The 22,472-nt window shown below is 38.6% G+C and overlaps 3 protein-coding genes across 7 annotated transcripts; all 3 read right to left on the reverse strand.

Annotated features, from left to right (window-relative positions):
- Positions 1 to 1,416: 1,416 nt before the first annotated feature.
- ifitm5 (interferon induced transmembrane protein 5) lies at positions 1,417 to 2,818 on the reverse strand. The gene is made up of 2 exons (XM_079449658.1): positions 2,569 to 2,818; positions 1,417 to 1,868 (listed from the first exon to the last, which is right to left on the reverse strand). The coding sequence occupies exons 1-2, from the start codon at positions 2,773 to 2,775 to the stop codon at positions 1,647 to 1,649; spliced, it is 429 nt and encodes a 142-aa protein (XP_079305784.1). The 5' UTR covers positions 2,776 to 2,818; the 3' UTR covers positions 1,417 to 1,646.
- Positions 2,819 to 3,465: 647 nt separating this feature from the next.
- On the reverse strand, positions 3,466 to 14,828 carry cat (catalase). Of its 5 annotated transcripts, none has more exons than XM_079449661.1 (13): positions 8,489 to 8,727; positions 7,569 to 7,737; positions 7,356 to 7,466; positions 6,887 to 7,017; positions 6,634 to 6,738; positions 6,421 to 6,546; positions 6,061 to 6,252; positions 5,809 to 5,961; positions 5,474 to 5,612; positions 5,215 to 5,345; positions 4,951 to 5,058; positions 4,416 to 4,499; positions 3,466 to 4,339 (listed from the first exon to the last, which is right to left on the reverse strand). In XM_079449661.1, exons 1-13 carry the CDS (start codon positions 8,549 to 8,551, stop codon positions 4,277 to 4,279), a joined length of 1,575 nt encoding a protein of 524 aa, XP_079305787.1. In that variant the 5' UTR covers positions 8,552 to 8,727; the 3' UTR covers positions 3,466 to 4,276. The 5 variants fall into 5 exon arrangements, with proteins under 5 accessions (XP_079305787.1, XP_079305789.1, XP_079305786.1 ...); XM_079449663.1 differs by having other exon boundaries at positions 3,467 to 4,339; positions 4,416 to 4,515; positions 8,489 to 8,689; XM_079449660.1 differs by having other exon boundaries at positions 3,474 to 4,339; positions 7,569 to 7,740.
- Positions 14,829 to 16,846: 2,018 nt separating this feature from the next.
- syt12 (synaptotagmin XII) lies at positions 16,847 to 20,391 on the reverse strand (the record flags this gene model as incomplete). The annotated part of the gene is made up of 7 exons (XM_079449633.1): positions 20,346 to 20,391; positions 20,064 to 20,257; positions 18,973 to 19,350; positions 18,672 to 18,887; positions 17,312 to 17,432; positions 17,093 to 17,226; positions 16,847 to 17,020 (listed from the first exon to the last, which is right to left on the reverse strand). The coding sequence occupies exons 1-7, from the start codon at positions 20,386 to 20,388 to the stop codon at positions 16,847 to 16,849; spliced, it is 1,260 nt and encodes a 419-aa protein (XP_079305759.1). The 5' UTR covers positions 20,389 to 20,391.
- Positions 20,392 to 22,472: the final 2,081 nt, after the last annotated feature.

Genomic DNA, 22,472 nt, shown 5'->3' on the forward strand with positions numbered 1-22,472 from the left:
TATGAGTAAGAATGTTAGCAACTGACAGTTCTGGGACATCATGGACCTTAAGCATAACAGAAGTTAACTATAAGTACTCATTTACTAATATACATTTTTAGAAGTACATATAAAGTAGACTAAAAGTAAACTTTCTTATTTTATTTTAAAAGAAGTATAATAGCACACTTGAAGAGAGGTTTTTGTCATGTTTTAGGTATACATAAACATGACCTAAATATATACATTTACACACACAGTTTATTTTATAGAATTGTCCACATATGAACTCAATGAGAATAAGTAGGCCTAACATTTTGTTAAGTATGCATTCCAGATTTGCTCTTTCAGACCATCTACATATTCTTTGTAAATGTATATTCCTTTATTAAACCTGGTTTTATCCCAGTAATCCAACGATCCATAAATAAAATGTTGAATCACTAACCTATTTATAAAATAAACTTGGTTGTGTTAATAAATTTACGGTGTCCGGAGTTTAAAGGCGAGCCAGAAAATATGTAAATAAATACCTATTTAATTGTATTAACAGTATGACTGTATATTTATTTATTTAAAAAATACTTCAATAGTACATAATGTATGCATTATAGTAAGTTAAAAAGATCTAATTTCCTTAATTAAACGTGCATATTTTTCCCGTATATAAGGGATATTATAAGTAATACATGGCAGCTACAGGAGTACGTCCCACATGCAGCAGCTCTACTGTACATGAGGGTGTGTGTGCATGTATATATATATATATTTGTGTGTTTTGCTCTGTAATCGAGTAACTGCACATCTGTGTCCACTCTTCATATAGACTGAAATAGAAGGGTAGTGAAGGCTGGCACAAAGCTCTGTCATTTCAATGGTAAAAATACCCACAAGGCCGGGAGGGGCCACCGCTGTAAGCACAGGCCGCATGGCAGAACATTACAGAGCACACAGACATAAGAACTAAACCACAGCACTTGTTCTGTTTTAAAACACGAGAAACACAAATCTACTGATTTCTGGTAATCTCCAAATTTAACCACGTTAACCTGTTCTTTTCACCAATGTTAAAGCCAACATGTGTCAAAACGCTTCGATTTTCTTATTGTTTAAAAATCGGTGTTCACATACAATCTATATTAGAAAGACACGCAGCCACTCGTAACAACATTTTGTTGTAATTTTCAGTTTGAGATTTGTCATTTGGTTACATAGATGCAATTTAAATGATAGTAAAAAGTAACTCTTACCATTGTAGAGTTTTAGTCCCAAACCAATTTCTTGCATGCCTGTGTTTTATATAATTATTGCAAGTCAGCCAGATTAAAATATAAAAAAATAGAATGAGTAGGATTCATTTAATGGTTGTTCATACAATGGCCACAGAAATCTTCCCAAATTAAATCTGTCCAAAGAAACATATGCGAAAAAGTTATAGAGGACATTAAATATTTTATTAAATATTGTTAAGCCAATTTAAAGTACAAAATTGAATTGTGAGGCAGATATACTTATGAGTATACAGTATACAGTACATTGAAATAATAATGAAAAAATCTAAATAATAATATTTCATGACCTAGCTCAAGAAAACATTGTCAAAGTGGTGTAAGAGTATACAGTCCCGGAAGTTGAGTTCACGTGGTGCGATTCCTGGTGTCGATCTTCTATCTGCTGAACAGCTTCATGAAGCTCTGGAATCCGTCTTCGCCAAAGAAATCAAATGTTCCCTGCGAGCTCCCCAGATGAACGATGAGCAGAACCAGGAGACCCAGACAGAACAGAGGAATCAGAAGATTCCAGCCCGATGCCAAGATGTTGTACCACTTTGCCTTGTCTGAGCATTCCTGCGCTGCCCGCATGTCGCCGAGGGTTTTCTGATCTCGGGCCTGAACACAAAACCACAATGACAGTGAGTCTTGGGCATCTAATATTATAAAAAACATTCCCTTACAGGGCTTTCAAAACAGGGCCCTTTTCATAACTACACTTTCAAAAACTAACTCAATGAAGATGCTAAAGAATAAACGCAAAGAAAGAATACCCCAACATATAGTAAACATGGTTCCTTAAAAAACATTATTTAGAAATCAAATAGTAGTCCCAAAAGATTTTTGTTTGCCATACAGAGCTCTAGATTTGAACCCTGTAAGGTTCTTTATATCCCAAATGTTCTCGGGACACTATTGGCTTTGTATTGGTTGAGGTTCTCTTTCTACCAAAGGACTCTTCTTAAGAGCCATTTTGGACCATATCAGTTCAAAAGGGGAAACATTTCTTATAGCCTTAACTCTTAAAACATTTTTTTAACAGAAACATTCTGTGAATGTTTGAGGTTCTTTGTGGAACCATACAGTCCCATAAAGAACCTCCTAGGAACATTTGTTTTTACTGTAAAGCACGGTTTTAAAAAGATCATTTATTTATAAGACACACAGAAAGTCAGATTCAGATTCTCTATATATCAATCGAATTGAAATCTGTAAACGTGTCATTTCAAAGTCTGTGGTTTTGTTCTAAATCTGTCTCTCTAAGAATCCTCTGTGAATTCTAAGACAACAAAATATTGAAAAAAAGACTGATTCTCACCTTGATGGAATAGATGAGAGCCATGAACCCCAGGCAGCAGAAGTTGACATAGAGAGTGTTACAGAGGGACCAGACCAGATAGTCGTTCGGTGGATTCTTGCCTGCGTGGCTCATGTTGACCACAGTCGAGCCAGCCGCCTTACGGCCGGACTTACAGTTAGTGAGCGGAGTGCAGTCGTTCACGTAGCTGTATGTAGCGTTATCCATCTTCTGAGGTCAAGGGTCAACTGCTGTAGAAGAATCTGAAGAGAATTGTGAAGAGGAAGATCAGAACCCTACTTATACAACATGAAAGATGGGTGGAGTTAAATGAGGAGAGAGAGAGAGAGAGAGAGAGAGAGTTGTGGTTGATGCTAGAGAGCTCAGGGCAGGGTGCTGCTTTTTTGTTATAGTTTCTGTCTCAGACATTTAACACACACAGAAATCAGGTCTTGTTATACATATAAACATACTTCGTACATAAGGTTTGGATGTCAACTTACTTTATAGGATTGTGCCTGTCTTTTTAAAATGGAAAATATCAGAACACCAAGAAAAGGGACGTGTGCAAGCTGTATCCTTCACCCAGATCACAATTACAAACAATTTTTTAAATGTTTTTTTGTTCTGACAGCAAAAACATCCCCCCTTACAGTGACAAAGGAGCAAATAGGAGGCCTTCAAAAGTAGTTCATACAGAAATGAACGGGAAATATTATCACAAAAATGTCCAAGATGCGTAACGAAGGGTTGCCAAGCTTACAAAAAGGACAAAATAACCTTTTTATATATAATTTAGCTGATAAAATGTAATTTTCCATGTCACCAGGTTGTAAAAATGATTATATAAGGTTTGGGGAGATTTTCAGAAAACATTAAAAAAGAATACAACCATTTCAAATTAATTCACAACTCACTCACAGGGATGCAGTATGCAGATTTATTGAACTAAAAAATGACAAAGGGTTTCACATCCATATTATGAGAACAGTATTATGTCCGGTTAATGCAAAAGGGTCAGACAATTATTTTTACTTAGTCAGCTATAAACATTCATAATGTGTTAAACATTCAGTTTTTTCTTTGCAATTTTGCGTGAGGTAAAAAGGTTGATTAGTTCAGAGCAAACTTCACCCAAAAAAATAATGTTCCTTCGAGTTGTTCCAAATCTGTATACATTTCTTTATTCTGATGAACAGAGAGAAAGATATTTGGAAGAACGCTTTTAACCAAACAGATCTTGCCCCATTGACTCCCATAGTCGGAAAAATTCCTATACCATATTTTTGTTCTGTTAAACAGAAAAGACGACATTTTGAAGAATGTAGGACAGCAAACAGTTCTGGGGCACTTTTGACTATCATTGTATCTTACTATGTGGTAGTCAATAGCGGGCAAAATATGTCTAGTTGTAAGGATTCTTCCAAATATCTTTCTCTGTATTCATCAGAACAAAGACATTCATACAGACATTTTTATACAATTTTGGGGTGAAATATCCCTTCAAAGGCCTCTTTTTGGTTAGACTAATCAGATGATCATTTTTAATGCTTTGACAAATAAATTTGCTGACAAGGAATGAATTAAGCATCATCATCTTTCATAAAAAAATTTGTATGGATTACAGTATAAGTATTTGTTTTGGTTAAAAAATGTGTGTGTTAGTACGATCAAATGTGTATATTTATTGTGTGTGTAAAGTCCTGTGCAGACAATCAGCACTTTTGAATTACATCTTGGAAGCTGCAGCCACAGCGGATGCTCCACCACTAGTATAAACATGAACAGCGTTCTGGAGAAATAGAGAATAAATGTTGTGCACTAAATGACAAGCAATTTTTTTTACGTACGTGCGTGCGTGTTTCTACCTTCGTTCCCTCTGCATTGTATTTATCCAGGAGATTCTGAACACGGGTACCGTAATCTGGATGAACAGCCATCAGGTTCTGAACCTGCACAAACACAAAACTTACATTTATATTATGTCGGAACCATTTTGGGCATAAATGAACTCTCAAGTCTAGTTTAAAGTCCCCGTGAACCGGACGTTGCGATCGTTTTACTTCCGTATACTGACACATTTCCGAGTTAAAAGGAATATCAAAGAAAATTGCTAATTGATTGATGTGTAAAAACATCTGCTGCATTGATTATGAAATGAAACTGGCAGCAGACTGACAGTTGAAAGGGAGGAGTTAACAGATGCTCTTGCCAATGGATAGTCATTTCAAGTGCATTTTCAGATTTTAACTGGAGATTATAAGGGTCGATGAACTTTGAAAAGAAAATGACCCACATTGATAAGCTATTAACTATACGCTGCAATATTTCTTGAAAAAATAAGAATTGTAATTTTTTATTTCACTGGGACTTTAAGACCAGGATAATAAAAGTGATCCTTACCATGCGTTTCTGAATAAACAGCTGAGCTTCTTTTAAGTGGCCAGCCATATTCTGACAGAGACGAGCTCGCTCATCTTCACTCAACACTTCAGTGAAGAACGTACGCACCTGCGGAAGACATCAGAGCAAGAATCACACATGCACTTTACATGATAATCCACATATAGACATTCACATTTGTTTACACAACTGAGCAACAGATAAGAGCAGAAATATCACAAGTGCTTTTAAACTCATGACCGTCCTCGCATCTTGCTTATGCACCTGAGTCACATTGTCATCGTCTGCACTGTTGTATCTGGCCACATCAGGAGAGGTATGAAATTTTGACTCAATGAAGCGAGGCTGGGTGTCTGGGGCACTGAAGCTGTTGGGGTAGTAGTTAGGGGCTCCCCCTACAGGATAAATTAGGAACTCAATACAGTGCAAGGCTTTGGGGCTTATTTACACATCGACTCATTCACGTTTTTAATAAAACCACATAATTATTCTGTAATGTTTGCTTTGGTGGAAAATCTCTTACCCTGGTTGTCATTCAGGCACATGGGGCCGTCTCTCTGGTAGTTTGCGACGTGGGCACTGTAGGGGCAGTTAACAGGCAGCTGGAGGTAATTGGCACCCAGCCGATGGCGATGTGTGTCTGGGTAAGAGAAAAGACGGCCCTGCAAGAGAGAAAAAAAGAGCAATTTAAGCATTTAGTCATTCTTGTAATTCTTGTTATTAGAAGATTAGTCATTTGCTGTAACCAGTCATTAATGCTTAATTCTGAAGCAATTTACATCAGTACACTTAAAATGACTAATTACTATTATTAAAATGAGCTCACTTCATTCTACTACACTCATGATAAAAGTATACCTGCAGCATCTTGTCCGGGCTGGGCTCGACGCCGGGCGGCATGTTACTGGGATCAAACGCCAGCTGCTCGACCTCAGCGAAATAGTTCAAAGGGTTTCGGTTTAGCACCAAACGGCCCACAGGAATCAGAGGGAAGTCCGTATGAGGCCAGACCTATGCCACAATAGTTCATAATTTTCTCTGTCAGCATTTTCTGTACGTCTGTTTTTTATCAGTTTATCTTCACAGGTCGAGCAGAGGCATTGCTGGTACCTTAGTCAAATCAAACGGATTGTACTTCCAGTTCTCAGCCTGCTCAAAGGTCATGACCTGGATGTAGAAGGTCCAAGATGGAAAGCTGCCATTGGCGATGGCATTGAAGAGATCCCTGAGGGCATAATCCGGATCAGTAGAAGCCAACTGTGCCGCCTTTTCAACCGTCAAATTCTTAATGCCCTGGTCAGTCTAAAAGAAAAATAACAAATATTACACAGTGCCTTAATTTGCACTTAGTAGACGTTTTCTTTCATGCTGAAGACATGTTGTCAAATTAAGATGGACACCTATCTTTTTGGATAATGCAACGGATAGCCCCCCCCCCCAAAAAAAACATTGGTCCAAACATCTGTTTACCTTGAAGTGGAATTTACAGTAAACAGGTTTCCCCTCCGAATTGATGAGTTTGAAGGTGTGCGATCCATATCCGTTCATAAAACGGAAGCCGTCTGGAATCCCCCGGTCACTGAACAGAAAAGACACCTGCACATACAAATATAAACAATGACTCTACGTGAATTATGTGGATGAATGTGTGCGACCCACAAAAGTGTAATGTCTTCGTTGTACCTGGTGCAAAGATTCTGGACGCAGACTCAGGAAATCAAAAACCATATCTGGATCCTTCAGATGAGTCTGCGGATTCCGCTTCTGAGTGTGGACGAAGGATGGAAACTACACATACAGACACACAAACACTTAACACACGCCATCACAATATGAATGTCTCTGAACAGAATAAAGAAAATATTAAAACATGTAAATAAATCTGCATGTTAAAAATGTGATAAAACTTAACGTCAGATTGTGTGTCTTATCTCACCAACATAGCATCTCTGATGAAGAAGATGGGGGTGTTGTTTCCCGTAAGGTCCCAGTTTCCCTCTTCAGTGTAAAACTTCACAGCAAACCCTCGAGGGTCTCGCACCGTATCTGCAGACCCAAGCTCACCCGCTACGAATAAACAGAAGTTCATAAACATACTACTTATTATATCTATACATGCACATGTTTAAAGATGGATAATTGTTTTTAGATTACAAGAAAAACAAGAAAAGATTCACTAGTATAAGAAGGCCCGTTGTTCCTGCTCTTTACCCTCTTACAAAACCGTTTTCTAAGAAATGACCGGAGTGTCATGACCTCTGTTACCACATCATTTCCCGGTATTTCTAACCTTGACGTAATGATCTATATCTGCAGTACAGGTTCCATTAGCACAACACATTCCCTGAACCCCAATGTGTGATGTAACAATCCTTTTCTCTTTAGAATATCACACGGAGACGTACCCACGGTGGAGAAGCGCGCAGCGATGGGCGTCCTCTTTCCCACATGCTCGAACACTTTGGCCTTGCAATAGCGTGTGATGTCATGGGTCACTTCAAAATAACCAAACGCTCCTGTAAAAAAAACAAAGGAAACATTTTAATATCAACAGAAGCAGTATGATATTCTTTTTTTCTCGCTATTTCGATCGCTGTAATGTGTGTGTTCACACTGGCCTGCTCCTTTGGCATGCACGACTCTCTCTGGGATCCGCTCTCGGTCAAAGTGTGCCATCTCATCAGTAAACACCACGTCCTGCACCAGCAGGGGTCCACGCGGACCGGCCGTCATGGAATTTAATTTATCCCCGATCGGGACACCGGCTCCAGTGGTCAGGACATCCGGCTGCTGGGATAATAAACATTATGATTTAAATAAAAACAATAAAACAATGTCAAGAAATGTAATGCGGTGAAAATCCACAAAAAGTTTGATGATTATTTTATTGTGTATTCCCTTGAAATCTGCCATATTATATGACTTTTATTGATTTTTTTTATTTCTGAGGAATGTAAAGAAGTCTAATAAAACAGTCATAGCAAAACAAATCTTGGGACTTCAAATGATCTGCACGTGGTGGATAAATAACCACAAATAGTTATCTTGTACATGATTAAACATAAACTGTTTATGTACTTGAACTGTCTCTTAAACAAAGAAAGAAAAGCCTAAATCAGCATTTACCGAGAAAAGCAAGTTGAACCACGTAAACAGGCATTTAAGGGAATTGATTGGTTAAGCGCGGTGTCAGTCATACCATTGACCAATCAAGTTTTAGAGCACTGGATCAAGAGGCGGGGATTTCGTGTTAAATCATCATAGCTTTAATTAAATCATAAAACAATTGCTGCTTAACTTTGTGTTTGTTTATTACTCAAACCGTCCAAAGTTTAAACAACACTGAATGCACTGTAAAGAAAAGTTACACTGCGCGTGCAAACAGACTATATTTAATAATATAGCACTGTGAAATTTCGGCATAGCGACATTTGGCACAATTTCTCAGTGTACAATGGTCGTATTAAACAAAAGCAGGCAAACAACGCGAAAATAACCCACAGAAGTCATATGAAGTATCAAATAAACCGCATCAGACCTGAGATCCGCGACCCTCCTTCCACAGTGTCATCTGATCCGTCGCTTTTTCTCTATCGGCCATTATGATTTATCTGAGTTTTTAGAAGACGAACACACACACACACACTGCACTAAAGCAGATTTCAAACGAATTGTGTATTTCTAAAATTTCTGTTATACAACTTCAACCCTTTCTGGTCTCCACCTCCAAATAAACGATGGCAGAGTGACTTTTAACATGAAAAGGAGTTCCGAAGTGGGCGGGGCTTAGCGATCAAACTGCTTTTTGATTCGCCGTGCGCCCCCTTGAGGAAGGCGACTGTGTAAACACACAGAAGGTAAACAACCCTTCAACAAAACAAATTCCAGTAGAGACCATTATAGTTCCTATTAAACAAATACAGTTCCTGTTATAATCATTACATTCATTACCCTCAGATGGTAGGTACTGAGAAGATCATGGCATCATTGAAAATGGGTTTCCTCAATCCTTTTCAACAGATGTGTTAACTGCAGAAAAGCTAAATGTAAAGGACAAAATGACTTCAAAAAGGACTAAATAAGAAGCAATATTATTCCCTTGTATCCTATTGTCACTGGAAATCTTGTGTTCTGCTGTAGATTTCAATTCTCATTAACGTTTGTGAGAAGGCATGACTTGGGTGTGCGTGTATGAGGTTTTAAAAAGACATTCAGGTTCTCCAAACATTGAATAATGATAAAGCAAAACACAAACAGAAATAAAGGAAGCCACCAAGATTTCAAATGAAGCCACAATATTCAAATGTATTACTTATGTATTCATTTATTGTTTATTATAAACTTCGTTGGTTACATAATAAAATGACAAAAATATTCACATTCATTTCATGAGAAATAAATTACGTCCGGCTAAAGCAAAATGGACGGACAATAAGTTTAACTTATTTTGGTTAATGTTGTAATGTAAGAGGAAATTAAAAGGCTCGCACAGAATTAATTCTAAATGCACATTTGAGTTGACGAACATTCAATTTGTAGGTTATTCCTTATTCTGCACAAAACCAAAACTAAGAAATAAATTCAAACCCGATCAGTCTGGATTATGTTAAACTTCGTGCTTTTATGCTGATTTGTGCATTAAAGGCCTCTTATTGTTTCAACTCGAGACGATTCCATTAAGAGATTTGATGCATTAGTTACATTTGCATTTATGCATTTGACTTACGGCGCAAAGTGACACAGCGCATTCAAAAGTCTTCATGTGTGTTCTGTTAGTATGAGCACAGGTGTTTGTTTGGTGTGTTTGTGTGCAGATGGGCGGCACTTTGATTTTACATCTTGGAAGCTGCAGCCACAGCGGATGCTCCACCACGAGAGTAAACATGAATCGTGTTCTAGACAAACAGAGTTGAAATGAATGCCATGCACTAAAACGACAAACAACTGTACGTGACGTGTATTTTGTACCTTCTTTCCCTCTGCGTTGTATTTATCCAGGAGTTTCTGAACACCGGTCCCGTAATCCCGATGAACAGCCATCAGGTTTTGTACCTGCACAAACACAAAGTGCATACATCTAGTTGAACCATGACTTATAAGAGAGCAACGTTTCAACTATGGCTATAAAATGCCTCCACAGACTTGTCTTAACATAATTAAATGACATGTTAAAGATCCTTACCATGCGTTTCTGAATGAACAGCTGAGCTCCTTTTAGGTGTCCTGCCATATTCTGACACAGACGCTCTCGCTCGGCTTCGTTCAACACCTGAGTGAAGAATGTACGCACCTGCGCAACAGATCAGAGCAGAAATATCACACAAGTGCTTCACATGCGCATCTAACCTCATGACCGTCCTCGCATTTTGCTTACACACCTGAGTCACATTGTCATCGTCTGCGCTGTTGTATCTGCCCACATCTGGAGACACTTGAAATTTTGACTCCATGAAGCGAGGCTGGGTGTCTGGGGCACTGAAGCTGTTGGGGTAGTAGTTAGGGGCTCCCCCTACAGGAGAAATCAGGAACTGTTTACCATCTCAATACAGACAGAGGCTAAGCGCTTGTTCACATTTTTAACAAGACCACTCATTTTTACATAACCCAAAACCCACAGATGTTGGATTATGCTGCTGTATTCGCTTTCATGTGCATCACTCACCCTGGTTGTCATTCAGGCACATGGGGCCGTCTCTCTGGTAGTTTGCGACGCGGGCACTGTAGGGGCAGTTAACAGGCAGCTGGAGGTAATTGGCACCCAGCCGATGGCGATGTGTGTCTGGGTAAGAGAAAAGACGGCCCTGCAAGAGAGAGAAAAAAAGAGCAATTTAAGCATTTCGTCATTCTTGTAATTCTTGTTATTAGAAGATTAGTCATTTGATGTAACCAGTCATTAATGCTTAAATCTGAAGCAATTTACATCAGTACACTTAAAATGACTAATTACTATTATTAAAATGAGCTCACTTCATTCTACTACACTCGTGATAAAAGTATACCTGCAGCATCTTGTCCGGGCTGGGCTCGACGCCGGGCGGCATGTTACTGGGATCAAACGCCAGCTGCTCGACCTCAGCGAAATAGTTCAAAGGGTTTCGGTTTAGCACCAAACGGCCCACAGGAATCAGAGGGAAGTCCGTATGAGGCCAGACCTGAAACACAATCATTCACAAATCATTCTTACTGGTCATACCTGCAAACTGTTTTTCATTGCTTACACATTCTGAAAATCTCTTTTTATCACAGTTTATCTTTGAAGGTCAGCAGAGGCAATGCTGGTACCTTAGTCAGATCAAACGGATTCCACTCCCAGTTCTCGGCCTGCTCAAAGGTCATGACCTGGATGTAGGTGGTCCAAGATGGGAGGTTGCCATTGGCGATGGCATTGTAGAGATCTCTGATGGCGTAATCTGGGTCAGCAGAAGCCAGGCGGTCCGCCTCCTCGACAGTCAAATTCTTAATGCCCTGGTCAGTCTGAAAAATTAAGTTTTGCATAGTTTCAAATATGTTGTATATGACTGTGATGCTGTTACTTTTTGAGCATAAACACATGCACACAAAAATGACCTTGAAGTGGAATTTACAGTAAACAGGTTTCCCCTCCGAATTGATGAGTTTGAAGGTGTGTGATCCATATCCGTTCATAAAACGGAAGCCGTCTGGAATCCCCCGGTCACTGAACAGAAAAGACACCTGCACATACACACATAAACATGAACGAGACGCTCTGTGAGACCATAAGAACGCAGGCGTGTACGAGGTTTCAGTTGTACCTGATGTAAAGATTCTGGACGTAGACTCCAGAAATCCCAAACCATATCTGGATCCTTCAGATGAGTCTGTGGATTCCGCTTTTGAGAGTGGATGAAGGATGGAAACTACACATACACAGACAAACTTTTAAAACCTGAATTCAAACTAGGGTTTATTGTTTTAATATTGTTTATTGTAAAACAAACACACTGAACAAAATGAGGATTGATTACATCATCGAAATGAATAAACTGCATGTGTGTGTATTTGGACGCGTCTCTCTTACCAGAAGAGCATCTCTGATGAAGAAGATGGGGGTGTTGTTTCCCGTAAGGTCCCAGTTTCCCTCTTCAGTGTAAAACTTCACAGCAAACCCTCGAGGGTCTCGCACCGTATCTGCAGACCCAAGCTCACCCGCTACAAAAAGAAAACGCACAGTAAAAACCCCACACAATAAAACTAAAAGCCAACCGTATACTTTTGTGTGTGTGGGGGGGATGTAAAAATACCTAAAGTTAATTTTTTTCTGGGTATGATAGGAGATATAACTATTATTCCTGCTTTAGTAAATTTAAGCTGGAGTGTGCGTACAACCCTTCTGCATGTGCCCTTTACCCTCTTACAAAACCATCTGGCTCCATTTCAGAGTGTCAGGACTTGTGTTACGTCATCAAACCATGACAGCCCAAACACATTCCCTGAACGTAACAATCATCTTGTGCTTCACAATATCACACGGAGACGTACCCACGGTGGAGAAGCGCACAGCGATGGGCGTCCTCTTTCCCACATGCTCGAACACTTTGGCCTTGCAATAGCGTGTGATGTCATGAGTCACTTCAAAATAACCAAACGCTCCTGTAAATAGAGGATTCATTTTAATATAACAGTAAGTTGTGTTGCTATTGACTAATGTTGATGGATTCAGCCCAATTGTGGTGCAAGAAACATTCATATTGTGTATGTGTGTGTTCACACTGGCCTGCTCCTTTGGCATGCACGACTCTCTCTGGGATCCGCTCTCGGTCAAAGTGTGCCATCTCATCAGTAAACACCACGTCCTGCACCAGCAGGGGTCCACGCGGACCGGCCGTCATGGAATTTAATTTATCCCCGACCGGGACACCGGCTCCTGTGGTCAGGACGTCCGGCCGCTGAGACAAAACCATAACATGACAGTCTGACAAAACTTAAATGGTTTTTCCTGCATAGAAAAATTGGACAGTCTGTCAACTATCATTTGTAACTGCAGTTGCGGCATTACGCCACAGGGGAGGCACTGTTACGTTATCACCCCGGCGAGATGGCAGAGTTGCAGGACAAGGGCTAATAGTGTATTAGTGTGATTCACGGCTGTACAGGTGAATATTTTTTCTTTTGGATGCAAATATGTTCAATTTCTTGAATGTTTCCTCAAATTAACGTGGCGTACATCATTGTAATGCTTTAAGCTGTGCAGTTAGCTCGCAGCGTTATACAGCCAATATGAACGCAAATTACGACTTTGAATCGATTCGTTTGATCTGTTGACACTTTTCAGTCACTAGCAAATAGTGAATCATTCAAAGCTCAGTCAACCGCAGGATGTGAATGAGCTTAACTCATTTAGTAAGACTCGTTCATTTAAAGGGTACTTTACTACTTGAGGGTGAGTAATAAATGGCAGAAATTTTGGCCGGAGTTACCCTGTAATTGGCTGAAAAGTTAGTTGAAAAGGATAAAAAGCAAAACATTTCTGTTTGGTTGAATAAAAGTAATTTATATTACTCAATAATCATCGTTTTCATCAATGTTTTGATATGTAAAGTGTTTGGTTAAGTCACTACGGTAGGCCTCCGTGCGTGTTCGTGCAAGATAAGTGTGGCACCACCTCCGCCTCATTTTGAGCCACGAAGAACCCTGCTAAAAATGTCGGTCTTTTCGGAGGCAGCCAAAACTAAAATGCATTTCATGGCTATTTACATGCAAACCTAATGGCTTACGCTACAAAAACACTTGTGAAAATGTACTTTAAATAGGGCTTCATTGCAGAAGGATTTAATTCAAATGTTTGTGATTTCCTATTGTTGTTTATTGGATGTGTAAATAAAACTAAAATAACAAAACAATTATTTCACAAGACTTAAATATGGCGATTAAATAACCATCTTGTTATCTGGTTAAAGTTCAACTGGTGTCAAAAACTGGGTGAACGTCTCGGTTGCATAAATGCGGGGCGGCCTGTGTCTGCAGGTGCGATTTGATTGGCTGAGAGCGGTGTCAGCAGTGTCATTGGCCAATCGCGTTAGAGAGGCGGGATAAATGCGGGGAGGCCTGTGTCTGCAGGTGCTATTTGATTGGTTGAGAGCGGTGTCAGCAATGCGAGTGGCCAATCGCGTTAGAGAGGCGGGATTTCACTTACTTGTATTTTGAGCGTCATGGTCGAACGTGACCGACGTGAAAACCTTTAAATGTTGTGTTTTTCTTTCTCAAACGATTCAGAGTTCAAAACAGCCCATTCGCGTGTATAATATCCGCATCGAATCTATTATTTTATTATTATTATTATTATTGCAATTGCAGGTCTACTTGCCTCTTTGGGGCCTTGAGGCGAGCGCGAGATGCATCAAAAACACGATTCCTAAATAACATCACGTGTCTTTGCTTTGGCGTTTTGTCACTGCAATCTCAACATCACGGTTCTGTATTTTTAATAAATAAACATTTCAAATAACGCAACACGCTTTACAGTTTCCATTTTTACACAAGATACACTCGGATTACTCCGTGTTTGTGCACTAAAACCTCGCGACCTTGAGCACGATTTCTCACTGCGCAATGCAAGCTGGAAAATATCGATTTAAAGCCCTAATTAAATCGAATAAAGTATATTAATGAATTGTGCATCAGACCTGAGAGCTGCGACCTTCCTTCCACAGCTTCATCTGATCCGTCGCCTTTTCTCTATCGGCCATTATGAAGTTTCTGACAGAAAGACACTGTATCTATCCTCTGATCCAAACATACACTGAATCTGCATTGAAGTATGGCTCTTTATTGGGGTTGTATAATGTAGTTTTTTGTACTTCAACCCTCCGCTGGTCTCCACCCCTAACTCGCTGCCAGCCCGATTTAAACATGGCGGCACTGGCAGGATGCCAGAGGCTCCTCACACGACCCCTCCTTTCAGAAAATATTCATTATATGTTTCTACATTCTTTTGTATTAAACATATTTTACATATCAAGTTAGAGAGGTATGTGATGGATTCTGTTAGCTTTTTCATTGATGACAGATTTCTTTATTTTAATATTTTGGTAGCATAGGCTACCCAACACACACCCAAAAAAACATTTCATCATTTACTCTTGTCATTTCAAACCTGTATCACATTCTTTCCTCTGCAGAACACAAAAGAAGACGTTTTAAAGAATGTTGGAAACCGTCGGTCCCCATTGACTACACCAAACCAAGTCCATGGAGACCAAGGGTGTTACCAACAGTCTTCAAAAGATCTATATATAAAAGAAAGATAGCCATACAGTTTTGAAATGACACGAGAATGAGTAAATTATGATATAATTTTTATTTTGGGCTGAGCTATCCCTTTAATATTATTGACATGACAAAACACGTTCCTTTCCTGCACATCTAATATAGTATTCAGGTTTTTGGTCGAATAAAAAAAGAAAACAATTATATGAAACAAACCACACAAAGCATTTTTATTCAAACAGTTCAATTGATTGCATTATGCCGTACATTACACGTGCATGCATTGTGATAGCATTTAAATCTGTAAAGTTCACCAACATTAGATGTCCGCTGCATAAGAGAATATTGCTTCTATTAGAGTGAATTTGGCACGGAATGAAGGTCAACGGTGTCAAGCTTGAAATACTGTTAGTAAAGTGAACCGGCGGCTGTAAGAGATCTGAGATCTGCACAGAAAAATGCGTTTGCTGTGGTAGGATGTCATTCACAGATTTTGGTATGACGTTTGTACATTCTGTCTTTAGAAGAATTCATTATTATTGCGGCAGTCTGAACATTGTTTTTGATTTTCTGTTTTGCCAAAGAAAAGTCAAAGAAATGGAATATGGAAATATGAGTGGCTGGGGTTGTGTGTACAAAAATACAAAGTACATGTTGTAATGAAAAAATGCTAAACTACTTGTTGTACTGTACATTGTTTTGTTGTTACTTGCGCTACATACAGTATATTGTTTCATTTTATTATGTCTACTTTAATAACTATATTTAACGTCCAACAGTAAATATTTAGATAAAAATGATTGCACTCCTTTTCATTTGGATAACACATCTACAAAATGTTAGCAAAATGATAAATACATTACTTTATCATTTTTATAGTACAATGTAATTGATCTATATGGGCAAAAACATTCTTCAACCACACTAAACAACGTAATCTTTCTGAACTTAAGGTTGACACACATTACAACAATTTTGGATTTTAGAATTTGAATAAATAGTGATTAATAAAATATTTTAATATATATATATAATAAAGGTCTTGCACAGCGCCCCCTATTTGTATAATGCATTATTGAAAGTTTATGAGAGTTTGGAGCTTTGATATTTAATGACATCAAAGACAAACTGGGAAACAAAAACGTCCTGTGAGGAACAAATTCAATGCTGTTCAATGATGCCACCATTAGGCTAATAGGTGTCATTACACCTGCCTGAGAAAAGGGATAGACAACCCCAAGTTTGTTAGTATGCCTTTTCATTTTCAAGCTGAGAAAATAATAACACTCAACCGCTCAAAATATATTTAAAGCCAAACTATTTTCTCATTCTTTTAATGCTTTAAATAACTAGCACAACAGTATGTGGCTACCGCTACCTGCGTCTCACCGCCCCATAACTGCAGAAGATTATCAGCCACCCTGTTATCAATATGTACAAATGGATTTAACCTGGATAATAAAACCTGGATTTCATAGACCCTTCCAGGAGCAGACGAGTCATCCTGAGCCACTAAAAGGATTTCCGTCTCCTTTATGGATCCATCTGTCCCCTATCTGCTGTGTGTGAGACCACACGGTTGCTTTGGGACTCAAGGTTGATCAAGGTTCTGTTAGACATTAGGCACCATGCAGACGAGAGTCAGCGGTTAGGGGTCAGAGGTCAAGAATTAGGTCCTTCGGAGCGGGTGCCACATTGAAACCGGTTTCCGCAGGGTGGCCAGCATCTGGTTCCAGTGGGTTATTCCCATTCCACTGGCCTCCGGTCCAATGATCACATGACCTACGTTTTCACCTCGCCCATCCTCTGTGCTCTCAGCGACCGTCACTCTCAGAGAAAGTTCCTGCAGAAAACACAAACCGTCTTACTCACGAAATAGAGATAAATAGACAGACAGACAAATCGATGCTTTCACCTGTAAGACGATGGCAGGTACTGAGAAGATCATGGCCTCGTTGAAGATGGGGTTTGTGTCATCTCTTTTTATGTTGGTTTTCTTTTTGCTTATCTTTCTGCCATCTTGAAGAAGGTAGACTTTCACAAACGGATCTGTTAACGTGAGAAAGTGAGAACGTTCTGGATGAATGCATGTTTTGAAATAGAAGTCAAAATAAGTCGCAGGTCACTTTCACACCTGCCGTGGTCTTTCCATTAGTCCATTGCAGGTTCTTTGCTTTGGCCACGACCACGGTGAGACGCTCAGCAGTGGGCAGATAGCTGAGAGACAACAGTATCTCACCAACAGCATCCACAGCCTGAGCAAAACAAGACAGAAGAGAAGATTTTAAAACATTTAACCTATAGGTTCTCATCCCTGATCTTTAACATACAGGACGAATGGAAAAATGACATCACATAAGATGGAAACACACTTAAGCTTTGATAACAGTAGTTCTTAACCATGAACCATGACATAAATTGAGGAGAATCTATAGGTGAATGTATTTATATAATAAATATAATTTAGTTAGGTCATGCAATAATGTCCAAATGTTTCTTTGCCTCTACTTACAACTTTTACGTTTTTGTGATGTTTTGCTTTATAACATTGATCAGCACGGTGAGAAAGTGATAAAATGATAAAATGATCAAAACCGTAATATATTTAGATGTTTTTACTGCCTTACACTTTAAAAATACATTTAAAAAATCAAAGTGGAACAATTTTTGTCATCTATTAGATACGTACAATAGATGTTATCGTTTTATTTTTTACTTTTGTTGTATTTGCATTCATATATTGAGTTAGCTTCTCGTATGTTATATGTTTAATGTACAATTTAGTTCAATTTTTTGCAACTTTTTTATATGCTTTTGTCGTTTTATTTATTTGTTATTTACTGTCATTTGTATTTTAGGGCTGTCAAACGATTAATCGCGGTTAATCACATACAGAATAAAAGTTTGCGCTTACATAATACATGTCTGTATCTATAAACACAAAAAACATACATATACATGTATATATTTAGGAGATATTAAGATGTATTTTTTAATATTTACCAATAATTAAAATTATATATAAACTTTTATGAAATTTTTGTATTTTATATTTTTCTTAAATATATACATGTGTGTATGTGTATATGTTTATAAATACAAAATGAATATGCATAATACACAGACAGATTCTGGACGTGATTAATCGCGATTAACCGTTTGACAGCCTTAGTTTATTTTTTACATTGGTATAGTTAAAATAAAAAAAAAATCATTTATATTTTATGTATTTCCATTCTTTTGGTTTATTATTAATTATTATCTGTATTGTTTTAATATTAACTTTAAAATTCATGATTATTATTTTTTGTTTAGTTTAAATTTATTTTCAGTTAAACATTTTAGTGGCAAAAGTAAACATAATTCGGTTTATTGCTAAGGAAACGTTTACAACTTTTGTTAAAAGCATATGTGGTTTTACGCTAATTAGACACGTACACTGGTGCTCTTTTTCATTCATTTGTTTCAGTCAAATTTAGTTACGCTCATGGCACCTTATTCAGATCCTGGAGGTAAAGCCAGGCGTTAAACGGCCGGAAGGATAGATCAAGATCCGACAGTTTAAGTTCTGCTACTCCAGCACTGATGTTTCGTTCATCTGAATCCACCCCGAACGTAGAGAACCTCAGACTGTTCTCCTCCAGATTCACAGAGTCAAATGGAACAGAGAAGCGCTCATCGAACACCACGGTGAAGGCGTTTCTCTGAACCTGCAGTCGAGAGACACAGATACAGTCTATAGATTTAGATAATACTCACTGATCATTAAAAACAGGTTTGATAACAGATGTACACCTGTGTGGCCCCCAGACTGATCTGCTGAGGAACCAGCATGACGGTGATGTAGCACCCGGGGAAGTTCTCCTCCTCCTTCTCCAGCAGATCTTTACCCTGGTGCAGCGAGACGAGGAGAGACGAGGTTCGAGAGTCCAGCTCCAGCGTGACCTCCAGCTGCCCAACCGTGTAGTCGTGGCCGAAGGTTTGAGCGACAGATGAGATGGAACATAGCGATTCGGAGGACATGGAGCGATTCAGGGTGCCGCTGGGATCCAGCTCTCGGCTCATCAGCTCCAACGTTCCCAGGTCTCGAAACCCATCGGGGGTGTCCAACAGCTGGAGACTGGGTTTCCGACTCGCTGAGGATGCCCTCCGCTGGTTGTTAGCTGCAACACGCTACATGGGACAAAAAAGATGACGTTAAATAGGTAAGTCAACAAGTTGAGAATGATACAAAATCTATTAAGATTTATTATTTTCTCTTTCTTTGTAGTTATTTCTTTATTCAAATAACAGAACCTCTTATGGGTCAATTTGAAATTGAGATTTTCTTAGCTTTCATCTGAAAGCTTTCTATTGATTCTATTGTATGGGTTGTTAGGATAGGACAATATCTGGCGGAGATAAAACGGTTTAAAATGGTGGAATCTGAGGGTGCAAGAAAATTGCCTTTGAAGTTTTAAGGTAGGAAATGTACAAAATATCTTCATGGAACATGATCTTTAGTTACTATACTAATGATTTTGGGCATAAAAGAAAAATCGATCAATTTGACCCATACAATGTATTTTTGTCTTTTACTAAAAATGTTCCCGTGCTACTTAAGACTGGTTTTGTGATCACATATTAAACATAAATACATTTTAACCTCACATTACAAATGTAAAAAAAGGCAAATCATTAAAAAAAATGTATGACAAGCATTTCAAGTTACTGACCTTTTCACCAATCAACTTTTTGTCTTTATTTTCCTTTAAAGATTACATTTTATACTCGATTATTCTAGACATTATAATCTAGACAGCGTAATTTTTATATCTAAAAGATCAATAATAATAATAATGAGTTTTGTTCTGGATGAACTGTCCCTTCAAGAACAAGTTATATACCTTCTGTCTGATCTCTGAGTGGGACGAGCCATATGTTTCCTGCAGGTACAGGTAGTTGAAGTTGGGAAACGGAGATGGAGTCGGGAAGGAGCCCGATTTATATAATTTCCACAGATTCACTATAACCACAGCAAACAGAACCAAGAACCCGGACACGTACAAACACACCTCCCAGCCCGGAGGATCCAACACCACTGACACACGCAAACACAGAAATAAAATCAGAAAATCTTTTAGATGAATTCATGTTAAAACTGTCACACGTGAATGTGTTCTTCTTACCGCTCAGACGATATTCTGAAATATCCTGGCCCTGCACAGACATACTGCCACCTGAAACATACAACACATTTACTTACAATTATCATAAAAGTATATGGATATTGCATTTTTCAACTATAAAACCAGCAGTAGGTTTTAATATTCTCGTGAAGCATGTCCATGTGTGCCAAGACAGTGCTGCAAAATGATGCGATGATATTTGTCATCATGTCATTTTTAAAACATGGATTTTCACCAGTTGATAAAAGTCTCGGCAAGCTTTACTAGTATATAAATATAAGCAGCCCCATAATAAAAAAGTACTATGATTGTATCATGGTACAGTAATGATGAAAGATCAATATTAATTTATTTGCATGGTACAGTATTTCTAAAATACATGTTAAAAAACATGGTAATCTACATTAGGGAAATAATATTTTATGATCTCTTGTAAGTGTGGAAGTGTGTTTGTGTCAAGATTCTGGGATAGAAGCCAGGTCTCCCGTGGCCCTTCAGAAGATAAGCGAGATTGGATAACAGATGAATTGATGGATCTCTTTGTAATTGCCTTTTTGGCATCAATGTTTCTTAATGAGAAGTTGCTACAGTTGTGTTGTTTTATAATGGTTCAGGTTGGCTGACACTATGGCTACCATGGTACATTTCTGTAGAGGTAATGAATGCAGCAACCGTGTTATATATCAAATCCAGAGAGAGACACTTCAGACAGGAAGTATCATGTTTGGTCTAAAAGTAAACGCAGTGAGAGGCGTGTGTGCTGTGAGTCAGCCGGGACTTGTGGGTAATCAGAAGAAAGTTCTGCAGAGATTATGACAAGCAGCCAATTAAAGAAGGTAAGAGCGGAACGCCGCTAACACACACACACACACACACACACACACACACACACACAGAGACTCACACACAAAAGACTTACGTACATACTGTATGTACAGATTACTTCACACACAAGGATAGACACATACACGCACACGCTTATTGCTTACACACAGACTCAAATACATACACTAATTTCACAACACAAATAGATTCTCACACATACAAAACAGACTTGTCCATTCACGCACGCACGCACGCACACACACACACACACAAGACACACGCAGACAAAACAGACTTGTGTATACATTCATTCACATGTACACAGACTAACATACACAAACATAGACTAACACAAGCATGTGCACGCAGACTAACACAACAAACATAGACACACACAAAACAGACTGACACGCACATACACACACATTCATTGACACACACAAGACACACGCACACAAAACAGACTTGTGTATACATTCATTCACACGCATAATACACACACAGTGTATTTTGCATTACAAACAGTATTTACCTACCTCAGCCTTTAGGTTTCAGATGTCTATTGTGTGTGTGAGTGTGTGTGTGCGCGCACTCACTTTAATGAACTTGTGTTGAAGTCACACACTGTCAGTAAAATCAACATAAATGTTTCCACAGTTAGTGTGTGTGTAACTGCCCACGCTCTGTCTGTGATAACTACAGGAACACAGATGGATGCACACACACACACACACACACACACAGACACACACAGAGATCTTGGAACACAGAACGCTGTGATGCTGTCTGGATGATGAAGCCAATATCCAAAAATAATTTCCCAAATGGCACGTTATAAACCTTCATCTCTTGGAGAAACACAGAATCATGTCGCTCTTTTTTTATCAGGGGTTTCCAGAGTCTGGTTAAAGGGATACTTCACCCAAAAATGAAAATTCTGTCATCATTTACTCCCTCCGATTGCTCCAAACCTGTTTAAATAAATACTATGGCAGTTAATGGTGGGTGAGATCTGACAATCTTCCAGATATCTTCCTGTGTGTTCAGCAGAACACAGAAATTCTTTGTTGGGTGAAGTATCACTGTAAGGTGCATGTGGGTCCGTAAAGCTTCGGTTAAGGACAAATATAAAACATCCTCTCACATTTTAAACCTTGATTTTTTTTATGAAATGAATAAAAGTGAATAGAAATTGGAACTGTCAAGCTTTGATTTAGGGAAAGAAAAGATTGTATTTTTCGTCAACCACGTCCTCAGTCAAGTGTAAATGGTGTACAGATTTTTATTTTTGGATGAATGATT

The sequence above is a fragment of the Barbatula barbatula genome (genome assembly GCF_947034865.1).
Source record: "Barbatula barbatula genome assembly, chromosome: 25".
Taxonomy (NCBI): Eukaryota; Metazoa; Chordata; class Actinopteri; order Cypriniformes; family Nemacheilidae; genus Barbatula; species Barbatula barbatula.

Bases quoted from the DNA above. Each gene is read 5' to 3' on its own strand.
- ifitm5 (XM_079449658.1), bottom strand. From the start codon at position 2,775: ATGGATAACGCTACATACAGCTACGTGAACGACTGCACTCCGCTCACT. The intron at 1,869-2,568 runs GTGAGAATCAGT...TTTTGTGTTCAG, and splicing joins CTCTCATCTATTCCATCAAG to GCCCGAGATCAGAAAACCCT.
- cat (XM_079449660.1), bottom strand. From the start codon at position 8,551: ATGGCCGATAGAGAAAAAGCGACGGATCAGATGACACTGTGGAAGGAG. The intron at 5,962-6,060 runs GTACCAGCAATG...ATTGTGGCATAG, and splicing joins ATCCGTTTGATTTGACTAAG to GTCTGGCCTCATACGGACTT. The intron at 5,059-5,214 runs GTGCATAAGCAA...TGTCTTCCGCAG, and splicing joins ACGATGACAATGTGACTCAG to GTGCGTACGTTCTTCACTGA.